This window comes from Leucopleurus acutus (assembly GCF_964270905.1).
Source record: "Leucopleurus acutus genome assembly, chromosome: 6".
In the NCBI taxonomy this organism is placed as follows: Eukaryota; Metazoa; Chordata; class Mammalia; order Artiodactyla; family Delphinidae; genus Leucopleurus; species Leucopleurus acutus.
Window position 1 is genome coordinate 102,443,586 of NC_139149.1, and position 25,517 is coordinate 102,469,102.

Here is a 25,517-nt window from a genome sequence, read left to right on the forward strand (position 1 = left end):
AGCAAAGGACTATCGCGTCATATCCTGTTACATCATAAAAGAAATCTTGATCTTCCTTAACCTATCATGTGCTTTCCTCTGGGAAAAGACAAGCTTTCAGAAATGAACCACACACTATCTAGAGAAATTAAATGAATGTGACATTTAACAAGGGCAATATTCCAAGCATCAAAGAAAATTCCAGTAATTCCACAAATCGTAATTCTTCCCTCCCATGTATTAGACTAAAGTGTAATTCCTGAGTAATTTAGAAAACATACTTGATGGCTTATGCCAGGATTTAAAGTAGCTCATTTAGGACAACCTGATGTTTTACAAATACACATGAAATCTGTAGGAGGCTTAATAAAATGGTTCAAAAAGGATCAGCCAACAGTCAATCCAAAGTCAAAAACACCTCCATTGTGAACTTGGGTGTTTGTTATAAACCACCCCATGGAAAGTCTAGGTCAGGATAATTGCACCTTATGTACCCCATTCCAAAGTCACAAGTCAGGTAAAATTCACTTCTTTATTCTTAGAGCAAGTAACTGAAATTTCAGCAAATGATGGAAACCCGCTTTGAGAAACGCATTTAAAAGTAGGTTCTGACAAAGGGTTTTTAAATCTACATGGACACAAGGTGAAATGTGCTGCATGAACCTGAAATTTCTGTTACTTACAACAACTGAAGTGCTAGCAGACTCCAGGACCAAAGGGTCAAAATAAGTCAAGTTTAAAACTCACATTGTCAGTAAAACTTGAAACCTGAAACTCAAATTCTTTAGACTTGGTAGTTGTGCCTGGAATTGTCCCCTGGCTTCTTCAAGAGCAGCCCCCTCCCCGCCTCCCCCGCCCCCTGGGGGGCGTGTCTCAGCTCAAATCTCACCTGACCACTCTCGGCAAAGTGAAATTCTTCCCTTTCCTCTATTTTAACCCTGTCTCATGATCTTTGTTTTTTCTTTCTTGTGAGAATTTTACATTATCTTGTTTATTATTCCCATTAAAACAGAAGCTCTATGAGAACAGGAATCTTTTCTCTTTTCTGGTTTATGAGCATCTTCCAGCCCTTAGAAAAATGCCAAAGGTGTAGTAGATGTTTACTAAGTATCTGCTGAACAAGTGAAGGAAGGATGATTCTTTAAGCCCAGTCCAGCTCACCCCTCAGAAGCATCACAGCCACAGCACTTCGGTATATCACATCGCAAAAGGCAAAGGTGACGGGGGAGGAAAAAACGGCAATTACATGCTAAAAGCTTTAAAAAAAAAAGTCTGCAACCAGGGCTAGGAGATAGCTGCTAGGAAACCAAAGTAGCCAGGCTCAAGTATAAAGCAGCTTCCAAAGCTATCACACACTTTTAATACTTAGCTGATTTTTAATCACCATTTTAAAATTCAATGCCTGTGCCATGAAATTAATTCTGGATATGGAAGAAACATTCCCCCAGAGCACGGGCAGAAACATAATTCTTAAATGATCAATTTCTTGAAGCGCTACTGTCATGCTACTAAAATGCCGAGGCAACCAGGACAAGACAGAGCTTCCGAGGAAGAGGCACCTCGGGTCTTGAGTTCCATTTCGTAAGGCTTCATTAATCATGTACAACTTTTGGACTGTCAATAATACTTCAGTGCCTTAGCTGTAAAACCCTCTAACCCTTCAGATAAGCCTTTGTTAATCTCTCTCCAGCTGAAAGACAGGTTATAAGGCAGAATAAACAGTTGGGGTGTGTAAGTTTTGACTCTGAAACAAAGCCCATGCATCCCCCCTGACAGTTATATACGTGTCACTACTAATTGCCTTCTCTCAGACTTTGCTGCTGTGGGTGAGTTTACACGAAGACCGCTGCTGGGACACCTCTTCCAAGATGTATGCACAGCGCGTAACCTTTTATAGCGGCAGTTTATGTGTTTAACAACGAATAGAGTCAAAGCAGAACTGCCCATGATTAAAAAACAGAACCATTCCAATATATCAATCCCTTATTACTGTCACGAAAAATTCTTGGTTTCCTGTAGAGGTAACTCCTTGCTGAAAGTTTGCTACCACCTATTTTTTCGGTATATCTATTTTTCCTATTCTACACCCAGGAACCATCTGTCTTTTCTTTACTAGGTTAATTGCAGTTGGAGTTTCTTTATTTTAAGATGACTAGTTTATGGCTGAAGTGCTTTATACAGTTAACTCTCAGTTATCCATGAAGAAGTTACAATATGAAAGACCACAAAAAGTAATTTTTTAAAGAAATTTCTAAGTATTTTGCTTTAGAATTAGCTAGCCTGTGAATTCATCTCTTGCCAAGTCCTTTTTCATCCTTTATCTCATTTAAGCCCCATAATAAACTCTGTCAGAACAGTACTTGTTACCCCAAGCAATCTGATGACCAAAAACTAAGATATGAAAAGTGAAGCAACTCACCCAAATTCACACAGCCGATATGTGCGAAGATAGGATCAGAAAGCCTGATTCAAAGGCTAAAACGACCCCCTTCCCAGAGATACGGACAATTCAAAGGAAAAATGAAGCATATCTACGAATTCTTTGTGGACCCAGCTGGAGTGTTCTCACATTTCTCCTGGCTGCCCTGCCCTTCAGGCTGAAGTTCGCTGGCATTACCTCCCAGATGGTGCTCTGTTCTCTCTGCCTGGTTCCTACATTCCACTCAAGAGTAGGAGTTTTTGTTAAAGATGCTTTCCCGGGTGGAAGGTCACGGGAGGGTGGGGGGCAATTCTATCTATGCAACAGGCCTCTCCCCTCAGTCCATCTTCTGCCGAGCTGTAGACGGCATGTAGAGCAAGAGTCAGCTATGACAGGAAAATCAAAATGCTGATAGCAGAGAAGGCATCCACGTCTCACCCCAGGGGATCTCAGGAAAGTGTCTAATTGACCTTGTTTCACAGAAGCATGCTGCGCACAGCCACTGTAGGACTTCCAGGAGTCGTGTCAAAAGTGCTATCCAGAGATGACGGGGCTCGGGTGGTAACAAGCCATTCTTAATTATTCATGGTGGTGGAAAAATTGTAATACCCTGGCTAAATGACGCTGGCAGAAGAGTCAAGTCTTTCACGTGGGCGCACATTCGTGTTCCTCAAACATATGCATGTTTCGGCTGAATCCACATTGTACTATTAATCCCGATAAGATGTCCACATCGGACGGCTTATCTATATAAAGCTAGAATAAGGTTGGAGGATAATGCTGAGGTTAAAGTAGCATTTTTGAAAAATAACTCAGTGAGCTGATATCTGATCTTTATTGAATACCTTAGAACTTTTAAAATTTTACCAAACGGCAAGTGATCAGCCTGGGGTCTGTCTAGTGCTTTCCATTAAGCACACTTGATGCTTTTTTCCCCTTATATCCTTAATTGTCTTTAGACAAGAATCATGCACTTGGGTTCTTTAGAGGTAATTGTTTCTATTCACAGTCAAAAGGCTGAAAGATAACTTAAAAGGAAGAAACAAGGATGTGGTTTACTCACTAACTGATGTCAGACCTTGAACTAGAGATCTAACTAAAGATGCAGCTTAAAAATGGAATGGGTGGAAGGCTGCATCTGAATCATGAAAATGGCTTTGGTTGTTTTGATCAGTTTTCATGGTCCAGAGGACAGGCACATTTGGTGGCCTATCAGCTGGCTTAACAGGCAGTGGGACCGTATATTCTGCCTTAAAAACTACGTCACATGATCTGGAAAAGGGGGAGTTGGTGTCTTAATTGAGTTTTTGTCCTCTGGAATGCAGTATGAAACTACACTCTAATATTGCAAATTTTATAAATCACATGAAATAACCAAACCTTAGATTCAAGAATTTTCATAAAAGTATGTTCTCAAAAAAGGATTGATAACATAGACAATAAAATGTGAAGTGGTTAGGGATCAACCAATGGATCTTCTGAAACACTTTCGTGAACAAAACTTTAGGAATCTTTGGCCTTTATTCTCATTCTTCCACTAATTAGTCTGTCACCAGAGCCAATTACACTCTCATTGATCAATTTCACAGAACGTCCTTCCTTCCATCATTATATTATTAGTTACTTGCAGTTCCAAGGCAAAAAGAAATATGCTTTTGGGTGGGGAAGAAATGTAGTGTACTTGAAACCGATAGCTACCTTTTATCCTGTGGTTTATAACATCAAAGTCTCCTGTTAGACATCCCTTCCAAAATCCCTTAGCTGGACTGTTAAGCATGTAAGCCTTTGGGGCAGAGATGAACATCAGTGGAACCTTCAAGGGCTTGTTGGAAAATGGATATGAGATTTCCAAAATTAAAGCACTTAAAAAATGAAAAAAGGGCTTTCCTGGTGTCACAGTGATTGAGAGTCCGCCTGCCGGTGCAGGGGACGTGGGTTCGTGCCCCGGTCCGGGAAGATCCCACATGCTGTGGAGCGGCTGGGCCCGTGAGCCATGGCCGCTGAGCCTGCGTGTCTGGAGCCTGTGCTCCGCAACGGGAAGAGGCCACAACAGTGAGAGGCCTGCGTACCGCGGAAAAAAAAAAAAAGAAAAAATTCTCTCTCTTCTCCTGACCTTGGAAACAAGTAAGGACGATGTTATTTTAATTTGCATTCAAATGTTAACAACGCAGTCACACAGCACCACTGGGATCCACACTGGGTTTCCACTGAAGATTGCTCATCATTTCATTATGGTTCATTATGTGGATAACTGTCAGAAAGCATTAGAAGGGAGGGCTTTGAGTAATAGAACTGAAATGGTAATTTTAAAACAATACATTTTCTAGAGGAAATACAGTGGTGCGATAAATTCAATTAGAAAAGGCAAATGTAAAGACAAAGTAAGTGATGCTTTGCTGTTTGGAGCTAGGTTGTTTCAATTTCTTGATAACCTAACCCTGCAGAAAGCTCTCCTCAAATCAGGACCTTTCGTCACAGGTCTTGGTAAATTTGCCCTCATTAGCACTGAGCTCCTCCAGTACAAATTGTCTTAAAAGCTGCAATTTTGGAATATTTTAGCCCACATCTAAGTATCAATCAATCATTCTTTGTTTGTTTGGCATAGCTGGCTGAATTATTCAAGGCCGTTTACTTACAGACAGATTCGTGAAGGCCCTTCAAGTTGGCAATCTAAAATAATAATCTCTTATTTACAGAGTGCCCCCAATCATGAGGCTCTAATAAGTTTCATCAAACAAGTTAAACAAAGAGGACCCAACAGCACAAGGACAGATTTCCAATTGAAAAGCACAGAGCACCGTAATGGTGCTCAGAAGTAGAACAGGCAAAATAACAAACCAGTTCTTTCTTTCCAGATACACAAAGCCAATCTGCTTTCTCACAAGGCATTGTTTCCAGTCCATTTTGAAACACAATGAAGGACTGGAAAGTTACCTTAAATGTAATACTGGTTCTGTCTTCCAAAGGGGGAAAAGAACACCGACTAGAATCATTGAACGAGCAACTGAATGACTAAGGCTTCAAGGTCTCCCAGCACTGCTGATCACCAGACTACGTTCCCTGACTACAAGGAGAGGTAAAGGGAAGGGGAAAGAGATCTGGAGGAGAAGCGCTGGTGATCATCAGAGTTAAAGGACATTGATTTCATTGATAAAAATCACACTGACTGGTCGGAATGGCCATCACTAAAATGTCTACAAATAATAAATGCTGGAGCGGGTGTGGCGAAAAAAGAACCCTCCTACACTGTTGGGGGAAATGTAATTGGTGAAGCCACTATGGAGAACAGTATGGGGGCTCCTTAAAAAACTAAAAATAGAACTCCTGTATGATGCAGCAATCCCACTCCTGGGCATATATCCAGAAAGGACGAAATCTCTAAGTCATAAAGATATGTGCTCCCCACGTTCACAGCAGCACTATTCACAGTAGCCAAGATATGGAAGCAACATAAATGTCCATCCATAGATGAATGGATAAAGAAGATGTGGTACATATATTCAGTGGAATATTACTCAGTCATAAAAAAGACTGAAATGCTATTTGTAGCAACATGGATGGACCTAGAGATTATCATACTAAGTGAAGTAAGTCAGAGAAAGACAAACATCATGTAATATCACTTATATGTGGAATCTTAAAAAAATGATACAAATGAACTTATTTATAACACAGAAATAGACTCACAGACATAGAAAACAAACTTATGTTTACCAAAGGGCAAAGGAGGGGAGAGGGATAAATTGGGAATTTGGGATTAACAGATACACACTACTATACATAAAATAGATAAACAGGGACCTACTGTATAGCACAGGAAACTATATTCAATATCTCGTAATAACCTCTAACGGAAAAGAATCTGAAAAGGAATACACACACACACACACACACACACACACACATAACTGAATCACTTTGCTGCACACCTAAAACACTGTAAATCAACTATACTCCACTTTTTTAAAATCACATTGAAATTTCTTCTAAGAAATGGTTCATGAAAGCAAAATCCCTTAATCAGCTTAGATGGCATCCTTGTATGTATGGAGGCCTGCGTGTCTGCCTTGCTGGCAATGTCTCCAAAAACCCTGTTGACTTTCTTGACTGATGTCTGTGCCTAAAGGGAACACTGACATTTCCACTCTTTGGCTGTAACCTAGTAACACAGTGGAGACTCCACAGTGCCTGTGTTTGATTATGCAACTCCAAACCAGGTTGGATTTTCTTCATCTGGGAGACAAATGAAGTACTCGATTTCCATTAAGGGAGAATGTTCAGAACACTTGAAATCTCTCTCTAGAGTCATCAATGAGCTGAAGAAATGGCCTGAAAGTGACAAGGACAGAAGAGAGGGTCTCCCATCACATGCGATCCATCAGGGAGGCTCTAAATTCCTATGGCTAAAAGTGGTCCACAGACCAGCAGCATCTGGGGACTTGTTAAAAATGCAGAATGTCAAGCCTGACATCTACCAATCCCTAGGTGTCTTTTGCATGATTCTACGCACATTCATGTTTAAGAAGCGTTGTTCTTACTCTCTATTCTAACAGGTACAGATTATTTTCTTGAAAATGTTCACGTGATGCCTCCATTGAAAACTGCCTATCTAACTCACAGGCATTTATGCTAACCTAACCTAACCAGAAGCTCCATCCAAAGTCCTCCTAGAGATAAAGTTCATTCCCCATTAAATTCTCTGAAGTTCTCCAGCAATGTCGACGGTGTGAAGAACTTCTTAGGTGTTTCCTTCTAAATTAGCCAATGCTGCTTGTATTCCGGGTCTAATCGTTCTCCAAGTGAACAAAAACCTGATTTTACAAGCCAGTGGAGCAGAGTCTCTCTTTGGCCAGAAGAATGAGTCTCAGAGAGTGTGTTTTATTTCTTCATTAGTGTGCCGTCACAGTGAGCGATCACTAAACTCAGGGCTGCATAAGAATGTTGGGGTTAAAGACAGCATAATGAACAAAGAAGTCCCTGATTATCATGGCTGTCAGCACAAGGGGATTGGGTTTGTCACCTGGCTTAACCAACTGGGAAGAACTGATTAGAGGCTGGAATCACTTTGAAAGGATCCCTGATGTTTATGTTCCTTTCCATCCCCACATCTTGTCAGGAGAAGCCGATAAAGCTGGGGGCGGGGCGAGGGGGAAGGGCTTCATTTTCCGGGTTATTTGATCAAGGGGTTCTCTGAGAAACTCCCACTGTCTTCTCTATTGAAAAATCTACCACCGCACTGTCCAATGGAACTTTCTGTGATCACAGAAATATTCTATAGCAGTGCTGTTCAGTATGGTCACCACTAGCCACATGTGCCTATTGAGCCCTGAAATGTGGCCATTAAAACAGTCACGTGTGCCTCGTGGCTACCGTCTTGGACAATGCAGGTCCACTGTATTCACCAGGATGGAAGAAATCTAGAAGGAGAGCCGTAGGCTAGAATAGATTCTAATTCTTTTGTTTAACTTACTAGTCTATCTGTTAGCAAAATATGGTCACCTCCCAGATTACCCCTATCTCAAAGAGGTCTTAAAGAGTCTTGTGTAGTTAATATTTACTAAATTAAAAAATAAAACTTAAAAATTCAACTCTGTAGAGAAGTGGTCTCAACCTTGTCTGTACAGTAGAATTATGGGGGCAACTTTTGAAAATACTGATGCCTCAGTCCTACCCCCAGAGCTTCTGGAGTACAGTACAGCCACTGGTAATTTAATCATGTAGTCAAGTGAGACATCCCTTTAGAGGGGCAGTGAGATGCACTGGCTGTCTGCTGTGGAGGTCATTTGGGGAAGGAAGTGACCAGCTGGGGATAAAAGAAGAGAACAAACATTCGTTATATCCCTACCATGTGCCAGACCTTTGCAAATATCTTGTTTAATTCTTCTTCTTCTTTTTTAAAAATATTTATTTATTTATTTGGCTGCTCTGGGTCTTAGTTGCAGCACGCAGGCTCTTCATTGCCACGTGTGGGATCTTTAGTTGAGGCATGTGGGCTCTTTTAGTTGCAGCATGCAGGATCTAGTTCCCTGATCAGGGATCGAACCCAGACCTCCTGCACTGGGAGCATGGAGTCTTAACCACTGGACCACCAGGAAGTCCCTTCTTGTTTAATTCTTAAAACCACCTCACAGGTAGATAGTGAGAATCCCATTTTATAGATCAGTAAACTGAGGCTTGGAGAGATTAAATAGCCTCTCAAGTGTGTGGTATTAACATCAGCACTGTGTTTCCTCTTAACTCAGAGTCAGAGAGATACAATAAATGCAAGGATCTTGTTAGGAGAGTGTTAAGGATCACATATTGCTTTGGTATTTTCATGGGTCTCTTATCAATGGCACAAAAAGCCACCTCTCTTACGTTGTTGAAAACAATCTCTGAACAATGCAAAAGTTACTTTCATGTTAAACTTTCAGGTCTAACCATAGGCTAAAATCAATATTTTCTTTCTCTCATTTGCGTAGTCAGGGTAAAGCTAATAATTTACTCCTACAGAAACATACAACTCCAAGGGTTCAGAAACCACTTTTACACATATGGTAAACATACCAGTAACTCAGGCATGTGGCAACCTTTGGGGTCTCCCTAAGCTCCCACACAGCAAGCTGCAAGAATTAAGTGATTGGCCCACGGCCCCCCAGAACGCTAGACAACAGATCAGAATCATAAGACTAAAAATACCTGGGAGAAAAAGCCAGGTTGTCTTGCCATCAGAGGTGAATTTTATGAGGTTCACAATCAAGCCCCAGCCTGGAGAAGACTTATCTGTGTGGAATGTAGGTGTTGGACTGCATGATGCAGATTGAGGGCAATTATCACACTGTCGTCCCACTATATTTCCCTTTGAGCTGGCTATTATGCCCTAAAATCTCAACTGGAGAAATGTTGGTAGTGGGTGTGGACAGAGGAGGAGAGTTTATTATTAAACTAATTGCACACAATGGAACATAAGAGAAGAATATTTAGATTGGAAAAGAAACAGGCTGGACTTGAGCATATCAAATATACGTGGCATCCAGAGAAAGTACTCAGTCTATGGAAGGAACAGAAAAAGAAGATGAGGAAATCTTCGTCCAGTTATGTTTACAACTAAGCCTGGCCCTAATATACTCCTTCCCTCTGAAAATGTGTGCATGAGCTAAGGAAGAGGGCAAGAGTGCCCCCCAATAAATAGAAACTGTGTGAGTCTTCTGGTCTTGCAGCACCACCACCAAGCTGGGGTGCAAGTCCTGCTCACGACCCCTAACATCTCTGAGCTGGTAGTTACCTCATCTCTAAATTAAAGATAATGTCTATCTCGTAGATTGCTATCATATGAGCCCTATGATAAAGTTAATCAAAAGTGCCTAATGCATCACCTGGGTATAATGATAAAATGGCTGTTGTAGTCATTATGACGATAATTATTATCCTCTCTGGTTATGAAATGAACTCCGGAGGGTACAGCAATTTCAGTACAAATTTGGGATGGCCCTGAAGTTTCTCCGCGCACTCCTTTTTTTGGTTGTTGTTTTGCTTTTTGTTTTTGTTTTGTTTTTGCAGTACGCGGGCCTCTCACTGCTGTGGCCTCCCCCGTTGCGGAGCACAGGCTCCGGACGCGCAGGCTCAGCGGCCATGGCTCACGGGCCCAGCCGCTCCACGGCATGTGGGATCTTCCCAGACCAGGGCACGAACCCGCGTCCCCTGCATCAGCAGGCGGACTCTCAACCACTGCACCACCAGGGAAGCCCTCTCCGCTGACTCCTTTTAAAGGTGGTCTTTGACTGGGCTAGACAATGGCCCCCCAGCAGACCCAACTGACTCCAAACCAGAAAAACAACCTGCTATCTGCAGTGATGTTTACAGGCCAGCCAAGATGGAATGTACGGTAGTTAAGGAACAAAATAATGAAAGTCCTAATGACAGTAAAAGCTAACATCTGTCAAGTAGCATGACTTTATACATTTTACATAGTATGTAAATAACATGAGTGGACTGACTAGCAACAACCACGAGGGAGGTACTATTATTAGACCATTCTACAGATGAGGAGACTGAAACTTAAAAGGCTAAATAGTCGTTTGGGTACTAAATGGTGGGCTGCGAGACAAAGCCAAAACCTGTGGAAAGCCCCTGTGCCTGGCCACTCAGCTCTGTCCCTCCAAACACAGTCTCAGTCAATGAGAACACAGGGGTGGAATACCCGGGCCCACCACTCCCTGCTCTGGTCAAGGTCATAGCCACTGCAGGGTCTATGAATCCCAGAGGATGCATGAAAGGAATGTCAACCCCCGGAAACACTGTCCATGTAAAGTGTGAGAAAGGAGTTCTCTATTCCCCTGCATACCGAGGTGCCAACCCCATCCATTCCTTAACCCAGCATGTGTTCAGTGCCTATCATTAAACAAGCGTTTATTAGGATCCGGGTCTAAATGTTATGAACACAAAACTCTGAGGAAAGAAGGAAGAAGGGTAATGACATTGCAAGCTATGACATCTGTGCATAGAACTGAAACCACTTGCCCACATGTGATCCCATCCTATACCTGTTTCCCTTGCAGCTGTCACTCTTCCCCAGGAGTCCTAGATGAAACGGTAAAGCCGTTTATAAATTCCAGTCTCAGCTCTAATTACACTGTGTCAGACAACCCCTGAATGTTCAATCTCTGCTCCACCAAGTCGTCTGTTGGCAGCTGTGCGTTTTGAAGGCGACAAGCTCAGTGAGAAAGAGCCTTTCTTTCCCTAAGGATTGCCCCTGCTCTGACTGAGAAAAGATGCATGTTTCATTTCATTTGCCCCCTGCATGGTTATCCTGGGAGAAGGCCTAGCAGTGCCCTGCTAGGTGGAAATGAAAGCTGTTGGCATCTAAGAAACGGGAGATGAGCGTACAACTTACGGGTGCAGGGCATGGAGGCAGCATCGCTGTCGGCTCTGAAAAAGCCTCGGTCACAGGTGCACGACGTGGCCCCTTCCCAGACAGAATAGCTGTGTGGTGGACACTTGGCACAGCTGGCGTCCGTGGACAGGGCCTTGTAATATCCAATTTTGCAAGCTAAAGGAAAGCAGAAAAAAAAAAAAAAATCAACATAAACCCCTGATAACATAGCAAAGCGAAATGTTACCTCCTTGATTCAGAAGAAAGGAGACATTTTTGCTAATCACTAGTGAGCATCTGGCTTGAGATGCAGGTAAAACAACCCAAAACATTTGTTGATAACAGTCACTCTTTAAGAGCCATTAACATTACGGTCAGGTGGCAAAGCCCTGTGGAAAAAAAACTTCTTAAAACCGGCTGTGTCAATAAAAGCACAGCTAAAGTTTACCCAGCGCTTCCTACATGCTTATATGCGTGATGCCGTTTGATCCTTACGGCGCCCGCTTTCCACAGGCACTGTTACTAGTCTTACCTTGGAAATGAGGAATACCAGCTTTGAGCGGTAAACTGTCGGCACCAGACCATGCATCTGGGAAATGCCAGGGACCAGCTTTGACTGCAAGTGCTCGGCCCCCAAAGCCTGTACTCTTGGCCCCATGCTATGGAATCTGACAGCATGGTTTTGAACCAAATAGTTGGAAGTGTATCCCAGCGCCAACAAAAAATTGGTAGGTGATTATTTCCTAATTACGCTCAGCTACAGAGAGAACCAAAGTGAAAGACCAACAGAAGCAACCAAGCATAAAAGAAAAAGAGTTGGTAAGACATGGATCATGATTTCAGGGGAAAATAATATAAAACTACCCACGGTAGATTCTGGAATATAATATGTTCAGATTTTTTTTCAAGATTGGCAGATATTGGCGTTCATTTTCAAATTCATAAAACCCTCATGTTTCCCCCTTCCTCCATTTTTCCAACACCGCCCTCCCTCTGCACACACAGCCCAAGTGGCTGGTGGAGAGAGAACATGGGCCAGGGCCATATAGTTCCTTATGCACCTGACACGCTTTCCATGACCTCATCTAACATCACACTGACACTGAGGACCGCTCTGACTAATGTGGAAAGACTCAATAATTCTGGGAAATCTCACTATAAATAATAATTAATAGCGTCTTTTTTTCTCCCCTATGCCCTTCAAGATCACCTCCCAAATCTGTCTCAACCTCAAATAAAAATTGACTGACACCATCCATATTAAACCCACAGTGACAAGGTCATTAAAAATAAAGTTATTTTATGAGACCAGAGGTACCATAAAAATGTTACAGTTACCCACAATCTTTCCAGTATGATTCCCTCTCAATTTTCTCCATTTATCACACACTTTGGGTATTTCTAAACTATCAAAAATATCAGCTGGGAGAAGGGCCTTTTCCATCAGCGTGACCACCGCAAGAGACCAACCGCGCCAGCAGATTTTACTCAAACCGGTAGATAAAAAGAGATCCACAGAACTGTGTGATTCTCCGAGGAGAAATGGCCACATTCCCTGTCTCGTTACTCATCCATCAAGCATCTGTACGGCTTCAAGTTGAAGTCTGTTCCCCCGTCCAGCACATCCTGTTGGTATTTTCTTAATCATGCTCTGGTAACGGCAGGCGGAAACGGAGTTCAGCAGAAGCACCAGAGAAGCGCGCAGTTACTTCACCATTATTAACTAAAGTTGCTTATGGAATTTCCTTTAACGAGCCAAAACTTTATGGCGTGTGGAGCACCGACAATAAAAGCGCTCGGAGATCAATCTCTCCCTTATTTGCTTTCGTCTGTCGCTGGAGCGGAGCATCTTAGAAAAACAAGTTGCTCCAATGACTATGACTGAGATTTATGTCTCAATATGATACGCATCATATCATTAGATAAGGTTCAACATGCAAGGTGCTTCTTGGTCACGCTTAAGATGGCCCTAGGGTTTCGATTAAAATCAAAAACTGTGGCTTTGGCAGGAAGAAGCACAGAGGGTCAAACTCGTTCTTCCCACTTCAAACACAATGAGTCCTTGAACTTGACACAAACCCACTGGGTCTCGTGTCTCACTCAGTCAGTCACAGCCCACAAAGGCAACTTGTGGAAACCTGGTCGCTCGGGGCTGGGACGGCCAATAAGGGATAAATTGCTTTTATTTTTTCACATCTGGATGTTGGAGGAAAACTTTCCACGTTCCTGCCTAATCCTTGTGCACCTTCGTTTCATCAGGCATCAAAATGTAAAAACTCACAGTGGGAGAGGGAGACTGACAACAAAATTGGCCTATGACTGATTCATTGCCATGTGAAAACAGAACACATTCAAAAACTTAAGAAAAAAAAAGCATTGCTATTTCCTCCACTTCTATTCCAATAAGACTACTTCCAGTTAAAGAATTGAATTCCTAGTTCACAAAAATCAAATTGAAGGATATCTTGAATTTCCTAAAGTTCAAAAATTAGTTGTATATATACATGTTTATTTAAGGGAAAAATGAATTTTCAGTTTTATACTTCTTTTCTGTTTCCTTGAAGCTAGTATATTAATGTTACCAAGAGTAAGTATTTGTGAATTTATTTGGAGAATACAGTTTTATATCTATTTGGGAAATTGAAGGCTGCTGTTCTTTAAACACACCATTTTTACTCTCTTTTCCTCTTGCTTTTACAAGCGCAAGCAGAAAAGACAAAATTGTCATTGTGCTATTCTCAGCGACCCTTGCTACCCTTAACACATTCTTGTGTCTTCAACTACATTAAGACCATGTTATTAATATTTCAGGATACAAAATACAGTAGTGGTTTTTCATGCACACAGTCATTTTGCTGCCTACATTCAAAATGACCTTCTAAATAGATGGCTAAGTACATTTCTTTGCTCTGTGTGGTTCACAGCCTTGCAGCGTTTGGTGCATGGATGTGTAAGTACATCCCATATTTAATCACCATTTATTTGCGTCTTAAAATCTTCACTACATCTTTCATTCTAAACAAAACCCCCATGAAACGTGTATAGCAAGCATTGACACGTGTTATGATTTTCCATCATTCTCTTTTGGGTGAAAACCATTACACTGTAGTTTTGAATGATAGTGACTTGGTAAGCAAGTTTGGAGAGAGCCCAACTGCACACCCAAGACATGCCTTCCTTCTGCCCCGTTGCTGGTGAGGGTTCACTAGATGGGGTACAGAGAAGGAGTGCCTTACTTGGTCTTTCAAATATGCCACTGTGGGAAGATTAATTCACATGTGCCATGCAAAACTCTGCATTCTTCTCCTTTAGCTTTGCCTTAATTAGTTCCTTCTGCTGACTTTAAATAAAGGAAGACAAATGAGGACAAAGAAGAGAAAGAAAAACTTTTGTTTCATTGGCTGACCCACTACTATAATGAGGTTGTATTTTAGGACAGTCTTCTGTAGAAGTTCCTTTGTGGAATATTTAAATATAACTACTTTTGGTTAAAAACAAAAACAAAATGGTTCTTAAGGCAAGGTAGTATCTTCAGGATTTCTTAGTGTATAGATGATTTGCATGAGGTGGAATGCCCAATTTCAGGAACTAGTGAAACCTACTCTTAAAAGATATTATATATATAGATGTTTGGTCATTTTTCTCCTTTTTAGAGAAATACAGAAAGATTGATTGCATCTGACTGCCTTTATAGTTCACGTTTAAACTAATTTAGTTTGTAAAAATAGCTACTAATAATATCAATTGTGATGATACATCAAATATTCATTGAGCATTTATGGTGTTTACATGCAAATGAAAAAACTGAGGGTTTTAAGTAACTTGCCCAAGGTCACACAGCTAAGTGGTGGAGTCAGCATTAAGACTGACTTCTAGCAAAATGTGACACTGATATAATTGAGTGATGGGGAGGTACGGGTGGTCCCAACTTCCATTTGTCCCTCCAGCCCACCAGGTTGCTGCCTCGGTCAACCACATGTCTGTGACCCACTTTCCAGGTCTACACTGTCCAGAGTAACTACTGGCCACAAGCGGGCCCTGAGTGCTTGAAACGGGACTGGTCCGAATTGAGACAAACTGTAAATGTGAAATACACAGGAGATTTCAAAGACTTCGTACTCAAAAAGGAGAACTAACTTATCAATAATTTTTATATTGATTACATATTGAAGCAACATTTTGGATATACTGAGTTAAATAAAATACCATTAAATTTAATTTCACCTTTGAAACTTTACATTTTTTAATGTGGCTACTAAAAACCTTAAAATCATCTGTGTGACTTGCATTGTATTTCTATTGAATAATGCTATGCTAAAGTCTGGAATCTTAAGTCGCGCGCGCGCACGTGTGTGTGTGTGTGTTCATGTGTGACCACACACAGGCACTCTTGCAAATGCTGGGCACTGACAGTGATGGGGGATGGACCTTTACTCAAATTTACCCCGAACCCACCTCTGGGAGTCTGATTCACTACTATTTTAGCACTGCTCTCAGGCAGCTGGCTAATTTGAGAAAACCTAATTTGTGCTAAAGTACTAACAAATAAACATTAATGTGTTAAAAATTACCTTCCTGGGTAACAAATCTGCATTTTAATTTGGAGTCTCCAGAAGGTTAAAGATGAAATTCCAACAGTGTTTCCCTTGGGGCAATCTGAGCCATTTATGCAAACTGGTCCAGGGGGAACATTTGACTGTGGGAGGCCTGTGGGTCCCTCTACCCTCATCATGTGGGTAGGATATTAGGCACACACTTCCAGACGGGTACTATGGGGAACTCTGCCTTTGGTGTACTGGATATACAGTATTTTCAGTATGCTTAGGAATTTATTTTAGAAATATCAAAGTTACGTAATGGCCATTATCAAATTAGTTTCTGATTAACTGTTCACTTGCTAGACTGTATATTATATGAATAACATAAGAGGTTTTCCTAAGGGGAAAATAATCTGTCAAAGAGAATTTCTGGGGGCTTCCCTAGTGGTCCAGTGGTTAAGACTCCGTGCTCCCAATGCAGGGGACACAGGTTTGATCCCTGCTCAGGGAACTAAGATCCCGCATGCTGCATGGTGAGGCCAAACAAAAAAAAATTTTTAATTAAAAAAAATTAAATGTATAAAAAAATTAAAAAATAAAATAAAATAAAATGAGGCCTCTAAAGAAGGTTTCTGCTTTCAGGTTTTTGCAGAAATGTGCAATCCCCAGCCATCTTTGGGGAAGTTGTGAACATCAACAAATCCCCCATAGTACAGACGGGAAAACTGAGGCAGAGAGGTTAACGATCTGCCCAAGGCAGGGTTGGTTTTCTAACCCAGGCAGTGTAGCTTAACCTATAAATCAGGCTTATAGATCTCCTCATGCTTTTGAAATCTACAGGTAAAGATGGACAATTGTTACAGGGAAACTGGGCTCTGCTTTGGGACCATCGACTATTCCATTCATAAATAGCAAAACACTGGCAAAACCACACTGTGCCAGTCATCTGCATTCTATGACTGGTTTTCCTGATATGTGTTGGAAAAAAAAAAAAAAAGGAAATTGAGTTTTTTAAGGAAGCTTAGAGATCATCTAACCCAGGGGCGAGCAAACATTTCTGTAAAGCGCTAGATAGTAAAAAATTTAGGCTTTGCAGGCCAAGAGGAAGACCAAGGATATTAAGAAGGTAATTACATAACAAGATAAAATTCTAAGAAATTTCTACAAAAATTTTTAATTGATGAAATTCAGAATATAATAGTAACAATTAAGTGCTATTTATTAATGAGAAGAATGGAATTCCTATCTGGAGGGATAATATTCCACTTAATTGGAGTTCAAAAAAAGTGTGCCTTATTATCAAATTGATTGCAAATGTCATCTATAAAAATCATTCTTAGCTCTCAGACCATAAAAAACAGATGTCAGGCCTGGGGGTCATACTTTGCCAATATTAAATCTAGTCCAACACACTCATTTTCGAGATGAATGACTTGCCCACCATTCCTTCTAGAGTGTGCCAGGATCAAGCCTGGAATCTAAGGTTCCTTGATCTCTGTTACCCTGCAGTGTCTCCCCGAGTTCCAAGCAGTTACTAATTAGAGAAGTGATGGAATGCAGAAACAAAGGAAAAGCAGTTAAGCAAGATAGCTTGAACAATAGCTCAGAGATAAAACAGAGCCCTAGTTCCTCCTCAAGGGCTATACATGACAATCGGAGAGACATCTTTGAGTTCGGTAGGAACTATGACCCCCACCCAGGTGGTAAATAGTAACTACAATGAGACCCCAGACTGGTTGGAATCAGAAAGTTGATGATTAAGATTCCTGGAACACCACCCTGTTACCTCATCACTAACCAATCAGAAGAAAGTCATATATCCTGCAGCAGTCACCCCAAATGTTGCCTTTAAAAACCCTTCCCTGAAAGCCAATTTAAAGTGAATGTACATATTATAGTACTGAGTCAAATTACATTTCCAGTAAGATGGTTGGTGGAAAGTTTACTCTTTTGCAGCAATGGTAAGAAAGTGATGTAGCCTGACTTGGGGGCTGATGTACTTATTAGATGACACAATACCTCCGCAGTGAAGCACAGTGTCCGGTCTGTATTAACTACTCACTAAAAGGGTAACATATTATTACTACAGTGGGATATAACAGGCTGCAAAGGTGCACATAATCCATATATTTTTAAAAAATAATAAATAAATAAAACTCAAGTTTTTGTTTTGTTTTTGAACAGAACTGGATATAATTTCAAAAACACTATGAGATAACGTGTTCATTGTTTTATTTCCTTTGTTAACATGATGTGAAAAACCCTGGACTGAATTCTGTCTCATAGCATCGGCAACTTATTTAGTGATCATACACAAGATAGGTTTCAGGTAAAGTTTTATTTTTATTTTAAAAATATGTAAGAACATTTTTAAAATTAAGTAAATTATTGGGTTGGGTTTTGAGGTTTCTTTTTTCCATCAATAGTTTATGATGCAGACCATCTCCTTCAGCAAACCACTGTTCCATCCTATTCTCTACCCTCCAGCTCCTTCCATTGTTTCCACTCTTATCTTGGAACTAGCTTTCACAAAAAATAGACAAAGGGGAAGAAAATGACAGAAAAAATCTACACTGAAAATTGACTTGCTCTTTCAACAGAATGCAGTATAATTCCATAAATAGGTAGGTAATTCTAAAATGTCAGATGCAGACGGTTTTCACATAAGATGCAGTAAATCCTCTAGAAGCAAGTTCACATAAAGCCTGCTAAATTTAAATTAACTCCACAAAAATTACTGAACACAAGTAAAAAGAATGCAATGGAGAAATAACTTATTATTTTCCCTGCTTGCCTCAAAAACACACAGTCTAATTATTTGAGGAGCTATTTCTCTTTGGTAAACTTGGAGGGAGTCAACGTGAACAGAAGAAATTCCAAAGACAAAGTTCAACTAAACATGGAAAAGAAGAAAATGAGTTAGTAGATTCAGCATATTAATAAGGCATAATTCCATTGCCAGAAACTGCTTTAAAAAAGCCTTCCTCTGGGGCTTCCCTGGTGGCGCAGTGGTTGAGAGTCCGTCTGCCGATGCAGGGGACACGAGTTCGTGCCCCGGTCCGGGAAGATCCCACATGTGGCGGAGCGGCTGGGCCCGTGAGCCATGGCCGCTGAGCCTGCGCGTCCGGAGCCTGTGCTCCGCAACGGGAGAGGCCACAACAGTGAGAGGCCCGCGTACCGCAAAAAAAAAAAAAAAAAAAAAAAAAAAAAAAGCCTTCCTCTGTATATATGTAAAGGTACTGACCTGAATGTAGGTTGCTAGCTCCAATCTCTGGCTACATCAGTTTGGGATTCTCTCTCATGGGGGAATTTTTAAGGGCTCCAACAAAGGCAATTAGGTTTCCAAATTTAGATGTAAGTGACTTGACAGGACAAATAAAGGGCTTCAGTATTTTTGAGACAGAATCTATTCTGATCTAAAGCCCAGAGGTTGCTACCAGAATTGACCACAGTGAGGCTAGAAACTTTAACTTAGTTTGATCTTTACAATTTTCTCTAAGATGGGAGTTAACATGAATTTATAATAAATCAGAATAGAGCATTGCTAGAAACAAGTAAGTTATTTCAATTTTATAGGGGGTAACAATTTTAAAATAGAAGGTAGCACAACAAACTGTAATCTCTCTCTCTCTCTATATATATATATGTATATATTTAATATGCAGTTTGTTAAATAAAGATTCTTTATTCTTACCTCTAACCCTTGTTCTTATGCTCCCATTTAGGACACTGAAAATTTGCTATATTAAAACAAAACAAATCATGGATTTCAATATTGCCTTGAAAAACAATGAGACTATTTCAAGGAAACAATCTAATCCCCAGAGCTCTACAAATTTTGTGGATCTTTTCCTTTTATTTCATACTAAATTTCACATATCAATGACTGTGACTTTCTTTGATAAAATTTGAGATTAATGATCGATTTTTTTTCAATTTATTGATCGTATTGAAGATATTCATTTGCATAGGTTGAGCAGAACTTAATTGAATGATTTATAATAACGTTTTTAAGGCTTTGACAAAATTTAAGTTTATCTGCTTTTCTAATATGTAAAAGTTTATATTAGGAAAGGAAACAAATATAAGTTAAAAATCACAAATGTCTACAATATAAAGAAAAAAGTCAAGAAAAACAAATACTTTAAGATGAGCTAAACATACAAAGTGTTTAATCACGGCTTAAAAAAAAATTTTTTTTATTATTGTTTTTTTTCTTGGCTGTGCCAGGCAGCTTGTGGGATCTAAGTGCCCCGACCAGCGATTGAACCTGGACCCTGGCAGTGAAAGCTCCGAGTCCTAACCAATGGACTGCCAGGGAATTTCCTAATCGTGTTCTTAAAAACACCTAATCCCTGCCTTGAACTTGAATATAAAATTACTGAAAATATATGGGAACATAATAACTGCAGCTATATAGGCTCCAACCTCACCACTGATAGTACATTAATCACAGGGATGGCATGCGACTCTGAAGTCATTCACACCGAACTTGATTACCCCTGACATTTCAGAGAGGGACCAACTTTCCAATGAGTTGTGCTATCGCCTTCTTTGGCCTCTGATCTTTGGGGTACGTAAAGACTAGTGGTTCATTACACATCCACTGATTTCAAATAAGAGGTCAGAGCACTGAATAAAGGATCCCACTCCTCATATTCTGAATTTAATACTTGATTCCATGTGATCAGCACTATTATGTAAAGAGATCATCCACTAGCAGGTATGCACACCTTTTCATTCATTTGGCTGTTCATGTTTTAGCAAACATTTATTAAGCATTATTATAATGTTTTTGTTAAGCTTTTATAGTAACCATGATAGAAAGTATTCATTGAGCACATACTAAGCCCTAAGAAATCTGGGAAATGTTGCCTTCAGGAAGAAAGTAGACTGCTGCCCCCACTCCCATCTTAAGGACGCTCTCTGGCAGGGGTCCCTGCAGGCTTCTATGGGGACCTTTCTGACACACCTAACCCAAGGCTATCTGCTTATTTTTTTTTGGCCGCGCCTCGCAAGCATGCAGGATCTTAGTTCCCCGACCAGGGATGGAACCTGCGCCCCCTGCAGTGGAAGCAAGGAGTCTTAACCACTGGACCACTAGGGACGTCCCAAGACTGTCTGCATATAGAAGGAACGGAGTAGAAAGATGGCATCTGTAAGAACACGTGACCCCTGAGTAGAATGTTCCTGAAGGAAAAAGAGTTTGGCCAGGAAGCTGATTCTACCCAGAAAAAATAAAACAAGAATTAGTGATTGCCAGCCAGGAACAGATCACGGAAGTGGGCACTCTGGGTATTTACCAGACTGATTTCGACAAGGCCCCTCTTTTTAGGGAGATCACAGCCCAAGTGGAGGTTCTCTCATTAACTCCAGGTACATACTATACTTGCTGTTTCTCCATTTAAAAGTAAAGATTGTAAAGACTGGGAATGAATGAAATATGTTCTGAAGCCAGGGCCAGACCAAGAGAAACACATGTTAAACAACTATTTGATTAACTGGCAGTGTCGCTGGTCATTGTCATCCAAACGACTTTACAGCCTGAGTTGTCACAAATCACGATTTATGTGGCTGAAATGACTACAGTAACAACTGCTCAGTGCCTCCCTCTTCTTTTTTGTTATGTTGATGGGGCCCAAGGAGCTCAGAAGAAGAAAAAGAAGCTTTAAAAGGCTACTGCTAACGTTACTAGGGATGCATTACAATTCTTTGCTGAGGTTTTGATCATGGGCCCCTTCACTGTTTACTTTTTTTTTTTTTTTTTTTTTTTTTTCCGCGGTACAAGGGCCTCTCACTGTTGTGGCCTCTCCCGTTGCGGAGCACAGGCTCCGGACGCGCAGGCTCAGCGGCCATGGCTCATGGGCCCAGCCGCTCTGCGGCATGTGGGATCTTCCCGGACCGGGGCACGAACCCATGTCCCCTGCATCGGCAGGCGGACTCTCAACCACTGCGCCACCAGGGAGGCCCCACTTTATTTTTTGAATATTATCGTACTGAGAATTTTTGGAGAGAGTTTTAAAATTCTGAGTTACTCATGATAAAAAGGGGATTTATGTTAAATGGATATGAACAGGTTAAACATTTGTTTTGTCTTTGGTATTGCATTAGTGGATTAGTGATTTTATATAACTATCGGCCAGCATTTAATATTAGCATTAAATTACATGTAATTTAATATTACATGTGTTTGACTATTCCAACACTGCTCACGTCTGAGGAGAACAGCAACAAAAAAAAATTCCCAAGGAGATCCTTGAAGAGTCCTAGTCTAGACCAAGTGAAAGTCATGGGGCACGTGCACCGTCTGTGTTTGGTGCTGTATAGAGACAATCTGAGACATCAGAGCAAGAACCAGCAGACCAAACATTTGAGATCACCAATGACTTCACTATTAAATAAAACAGTGCTAGTACCAACTCACTCTCTCCCGCTGACTCAGTTACACTCATGCAAGCTTCAGGGGTGGGGTGGGTTTGATCCTTTATCTAATGCATTTTCAGCCCATCAGGCTGACAGATCATGGTCCCAAGAAATCAGTTTAAAGCTAGCAGGAATAGGCAGCGTGACACTGAGAGCCCATGGGCACCCACCTTGACAAGGAAGGACTAGCAACTGGTCAGGGCTTACCTGTGAGATTTCTACAGGACCACTTGGACAAAAGGGAGGCTGGGGAGCTGCACATTCATAGATCTGAGCTCCACAGCACTAGGACAATTTCTTTGCTGACACCGGATCTCCGCTAATGAAAGCACAAAGGGCAGGCCTCTAGGATGGTCCTTACAGTACGGCAGGTGGGGCTGGTCCCTCCCTCAGGAGCTCTCCTGTTGAAAGTGCTCTGGCAGCCTCAGCTTTCTCTGTCAGCAGTTTGAATTCATGGGAAAGGGCAAGATGCCAAAAGTGCTTGCAGGTGAATTCTTTGTCCCTTTCAAGTGCATCTGACTTAACACTGATGACTTATACAGGTGTTTATCTTTTGTTGGGAAGGATTATCAGTTAGGTCAGTAAATCTTTCCCAGGTATAAATTATAAATCACAAACAGGGATGCCGGGGGAAATATTAAGTCATAATCTCTTCATTTGTATCTCATCCCAAATATCAAACACAAGCAATCACGATGAAAATTGATATTAATAAAAACAAAAACAAGACCATGATATTGACAAGTTCCCGCAGTGTTGGGTCATATGAAGGAAGAGTGGGACAACTCTTGTTTGTAAAATATAGATGGGGTGACAGTGAGAGCCATTTAAAGCCAGCAGGAGAACAAATCAGGCTTATTGCCAAACACAGAAGAAATGAATTTCACTAACATAACCTAAATTCATCTCAGATGTACAAAAATCTCTACTGGCCCAAAACAAGTTTCTGAACTAACCTTCAAAAATGATTATAAGCAGCATGGGAAATTGAAAACGTTTCTTAGGATTCTAGTTACGAGATCATAACCAACCTGGATTTTGGAAAATGGTTTAATTTCTTTGCTAATTACTCTTCCTTTCTGTATATCACAAAGCAGTGGAGAAACATTAAAAGTCCTTCCACAGAGCTGTCAAAAGCAGATCAGTTTTGTGTCTGGAAAGCTGAGGCCATGAGAAGACCTGTATTTTATTTATTAGAATAGAAAACTTTTTCCTAGCCCTGAGGTGGGATCATTTTGAATGAGGTTCGGATTTGAAGAAGCGAAAAAAAAAAAGGCTGAAGTCATAAATCCTCCTCCCAGAAGAGAAAAAAAAGAAAAGCATTAAAACAATTTGGCAGGTGGATGATCATCTCCATGAACAAAATGAAGCTTTTTTCCTCAAGGCTACGTCAAGGTTACACTTGGTATGTCAGAATTCATTCCTAGCATATGTGTAAGTGCAGGAAGTGAATCCAGAGGCCAGGCTCTGTGGGGACCAGAGCTGGGTTCTAGTCCCAATATTTACCAACTGAAGGTCTCTGGGCCTCTGTTTCCTCTCAGGACACCAGACTACGTAATTTATAAAATTTCTTTTTAAACTTCTAAAATTCTGGTCTATACTCCTCCCAGGATCTGATAGACTCAATGATTCTGAAAGAGCTAACATGTTTTAATAAACATTAAAGTCATTTATGGTTTGGTTCAAATGCTATTCAGCAAATGACTCCAGTACATTGACCTTCCCTTCCAGGCCTGGTGTGGGCTCATCCACAGAACTCAGGACCCGAGCTCGACCACTCACCAGCCACGGGTCTGAGTTACGGGCTTATCAAAACAACCCACTCCCCCATAAATTCATAACTTGAAACTCTTTATTGCACTTTCTCTTACCTGTCTTAGCGGAGATTTCTGAGTGTTCCTATGCTCCTTTTGCCACTTACTAAAATCAGAAAAGAGAACGAAGAAAACAGATGTCTTTTCTCTATGGCATCAAGGCTCACTCACTCCACATGTACAGTTAAGCAGCTGCATATGCCTGGCAGAGGGAGGGGATGACAGAGAGGGCGTCTGTGCTTTGGAAGAGCACACACTCTAGTGGCTCAGGTGTAATTACAAGAGAGCAAAGTGGTAACATGAAAGAGACTGGGGAAAGGGCTTACAGCAGGTGTTTAGGGAAGGCCTTTTATAGGTGACCCATGAGCTGGGCTCTGAATTAAGAAAGGGCCAGCAAGTGTGAAGATTTATGTGAGAGAAGCATTCCAAGAGAAAAAGGAAGTTGCAAAGGCCCCTGATGAGGTGTGCATCCTTAGAGAAGAGCTGTCTCTAGGGAAAGCTTGAGGAGGAAAGCCAACACCGAGCTCCAAGAGACCAGCAGGGTAGAGATTTTTCAAACGATCACTCTGGGGGCTGGTGGAAGATGGGTGTTGGGAAGTACCAGTAGAAGCAGGGTCACTAGCGAGGAGGCTGTTGAGGGAGACCAAGAAGAGACGATGGTGACCTGGACCAGGGTGGGGATAGAGGAGCAGGGATCAGAGCTTGGGTTCCAAGTAAATGACATTAAGGACTCACTTTGCTCTCCAGTGAGGTCACAAAATATTCCTGGATGTGGACTTAAGATACCAGACAAGTGACATGAGGAGTAAATTTTGGTTTTCCCCTTGGCTGTGTCCTTTGAAATGAGTCATGTCTAGATGTACCTGAGCAGACTGGGCCATCACTCCCACCGCTGATGATAGAACACCTCCCACCAACACAACAGTCTCTACGAGGCTGGTAACCAGGCCCAGGTGTCCGACCACTTACATACAGCAGCCACACCTTGATGGCAGGCGCATGACAGCACCCACTGACACGGAGCCTGCCCGAGGGCCGGATTCCGGAGCCCGAGGCAAACCGGAACCAGGAGCGCAACTGACAAGAATGTGTCAACAGCAACAGAAGTAAAGGAAGAGCCATTAGCTTCTGAGCTGACATTAGGTTGCTGTTGGTGTGGGCAGGCCCTGTTGGTTTTCAAGTGGGGTCTTTACTTTCCTGTTTCCGCACAGAGCTGACGTTGACCTGATTGGGAGACCGCAGATAGCTAGCTGGTTACCAGAAAACTGAAAAAATGAGAGTAGAATTTTCAGATTTGGTACCATTCATACCCTCTTTTCCTGATAGACCTTGTGATGATATAGTTCAGTCCTTAGCCTACAGTGCAAAACAGTCATCTTCAGCTTGTAAGAAAAGAAGGGACTCCTGGGATGCCGGTACCAGCCACAAGGAAAGCCTCACTCTTACAGGCCCTCTCCTCAACCCCGCCTTCTGCACAAGTATCGTTCAGTAAG

At 41.4% G+C, this 25,517-nt stretch overlaps 1 protein-coding gene across 1 annotated transcript in view; it reads right to left on the reverse strand.

Annotated features, from left to right (window-relative positions):
- EPHA4 (EPH receptor A4) overlaps window positions 1–25,517 on the reverse strand; it is a gene marked incomplete at both ends in the record, with an annotated part of 136,343 nt that overhangs the window by 62,038 nt on the left and 48,788 nt on the right. Inside the window, one exon of the mRNA XM_082841483.1 lies at window positions 11,271–11,426. Coding sequence (XP_082697609.1) covers window positions 11,271–11,426 — 156 coding nt within the window. The remainder of the gene's footprint in view (window positions 1–11,270; window positions 11,427–25,517) is intronic.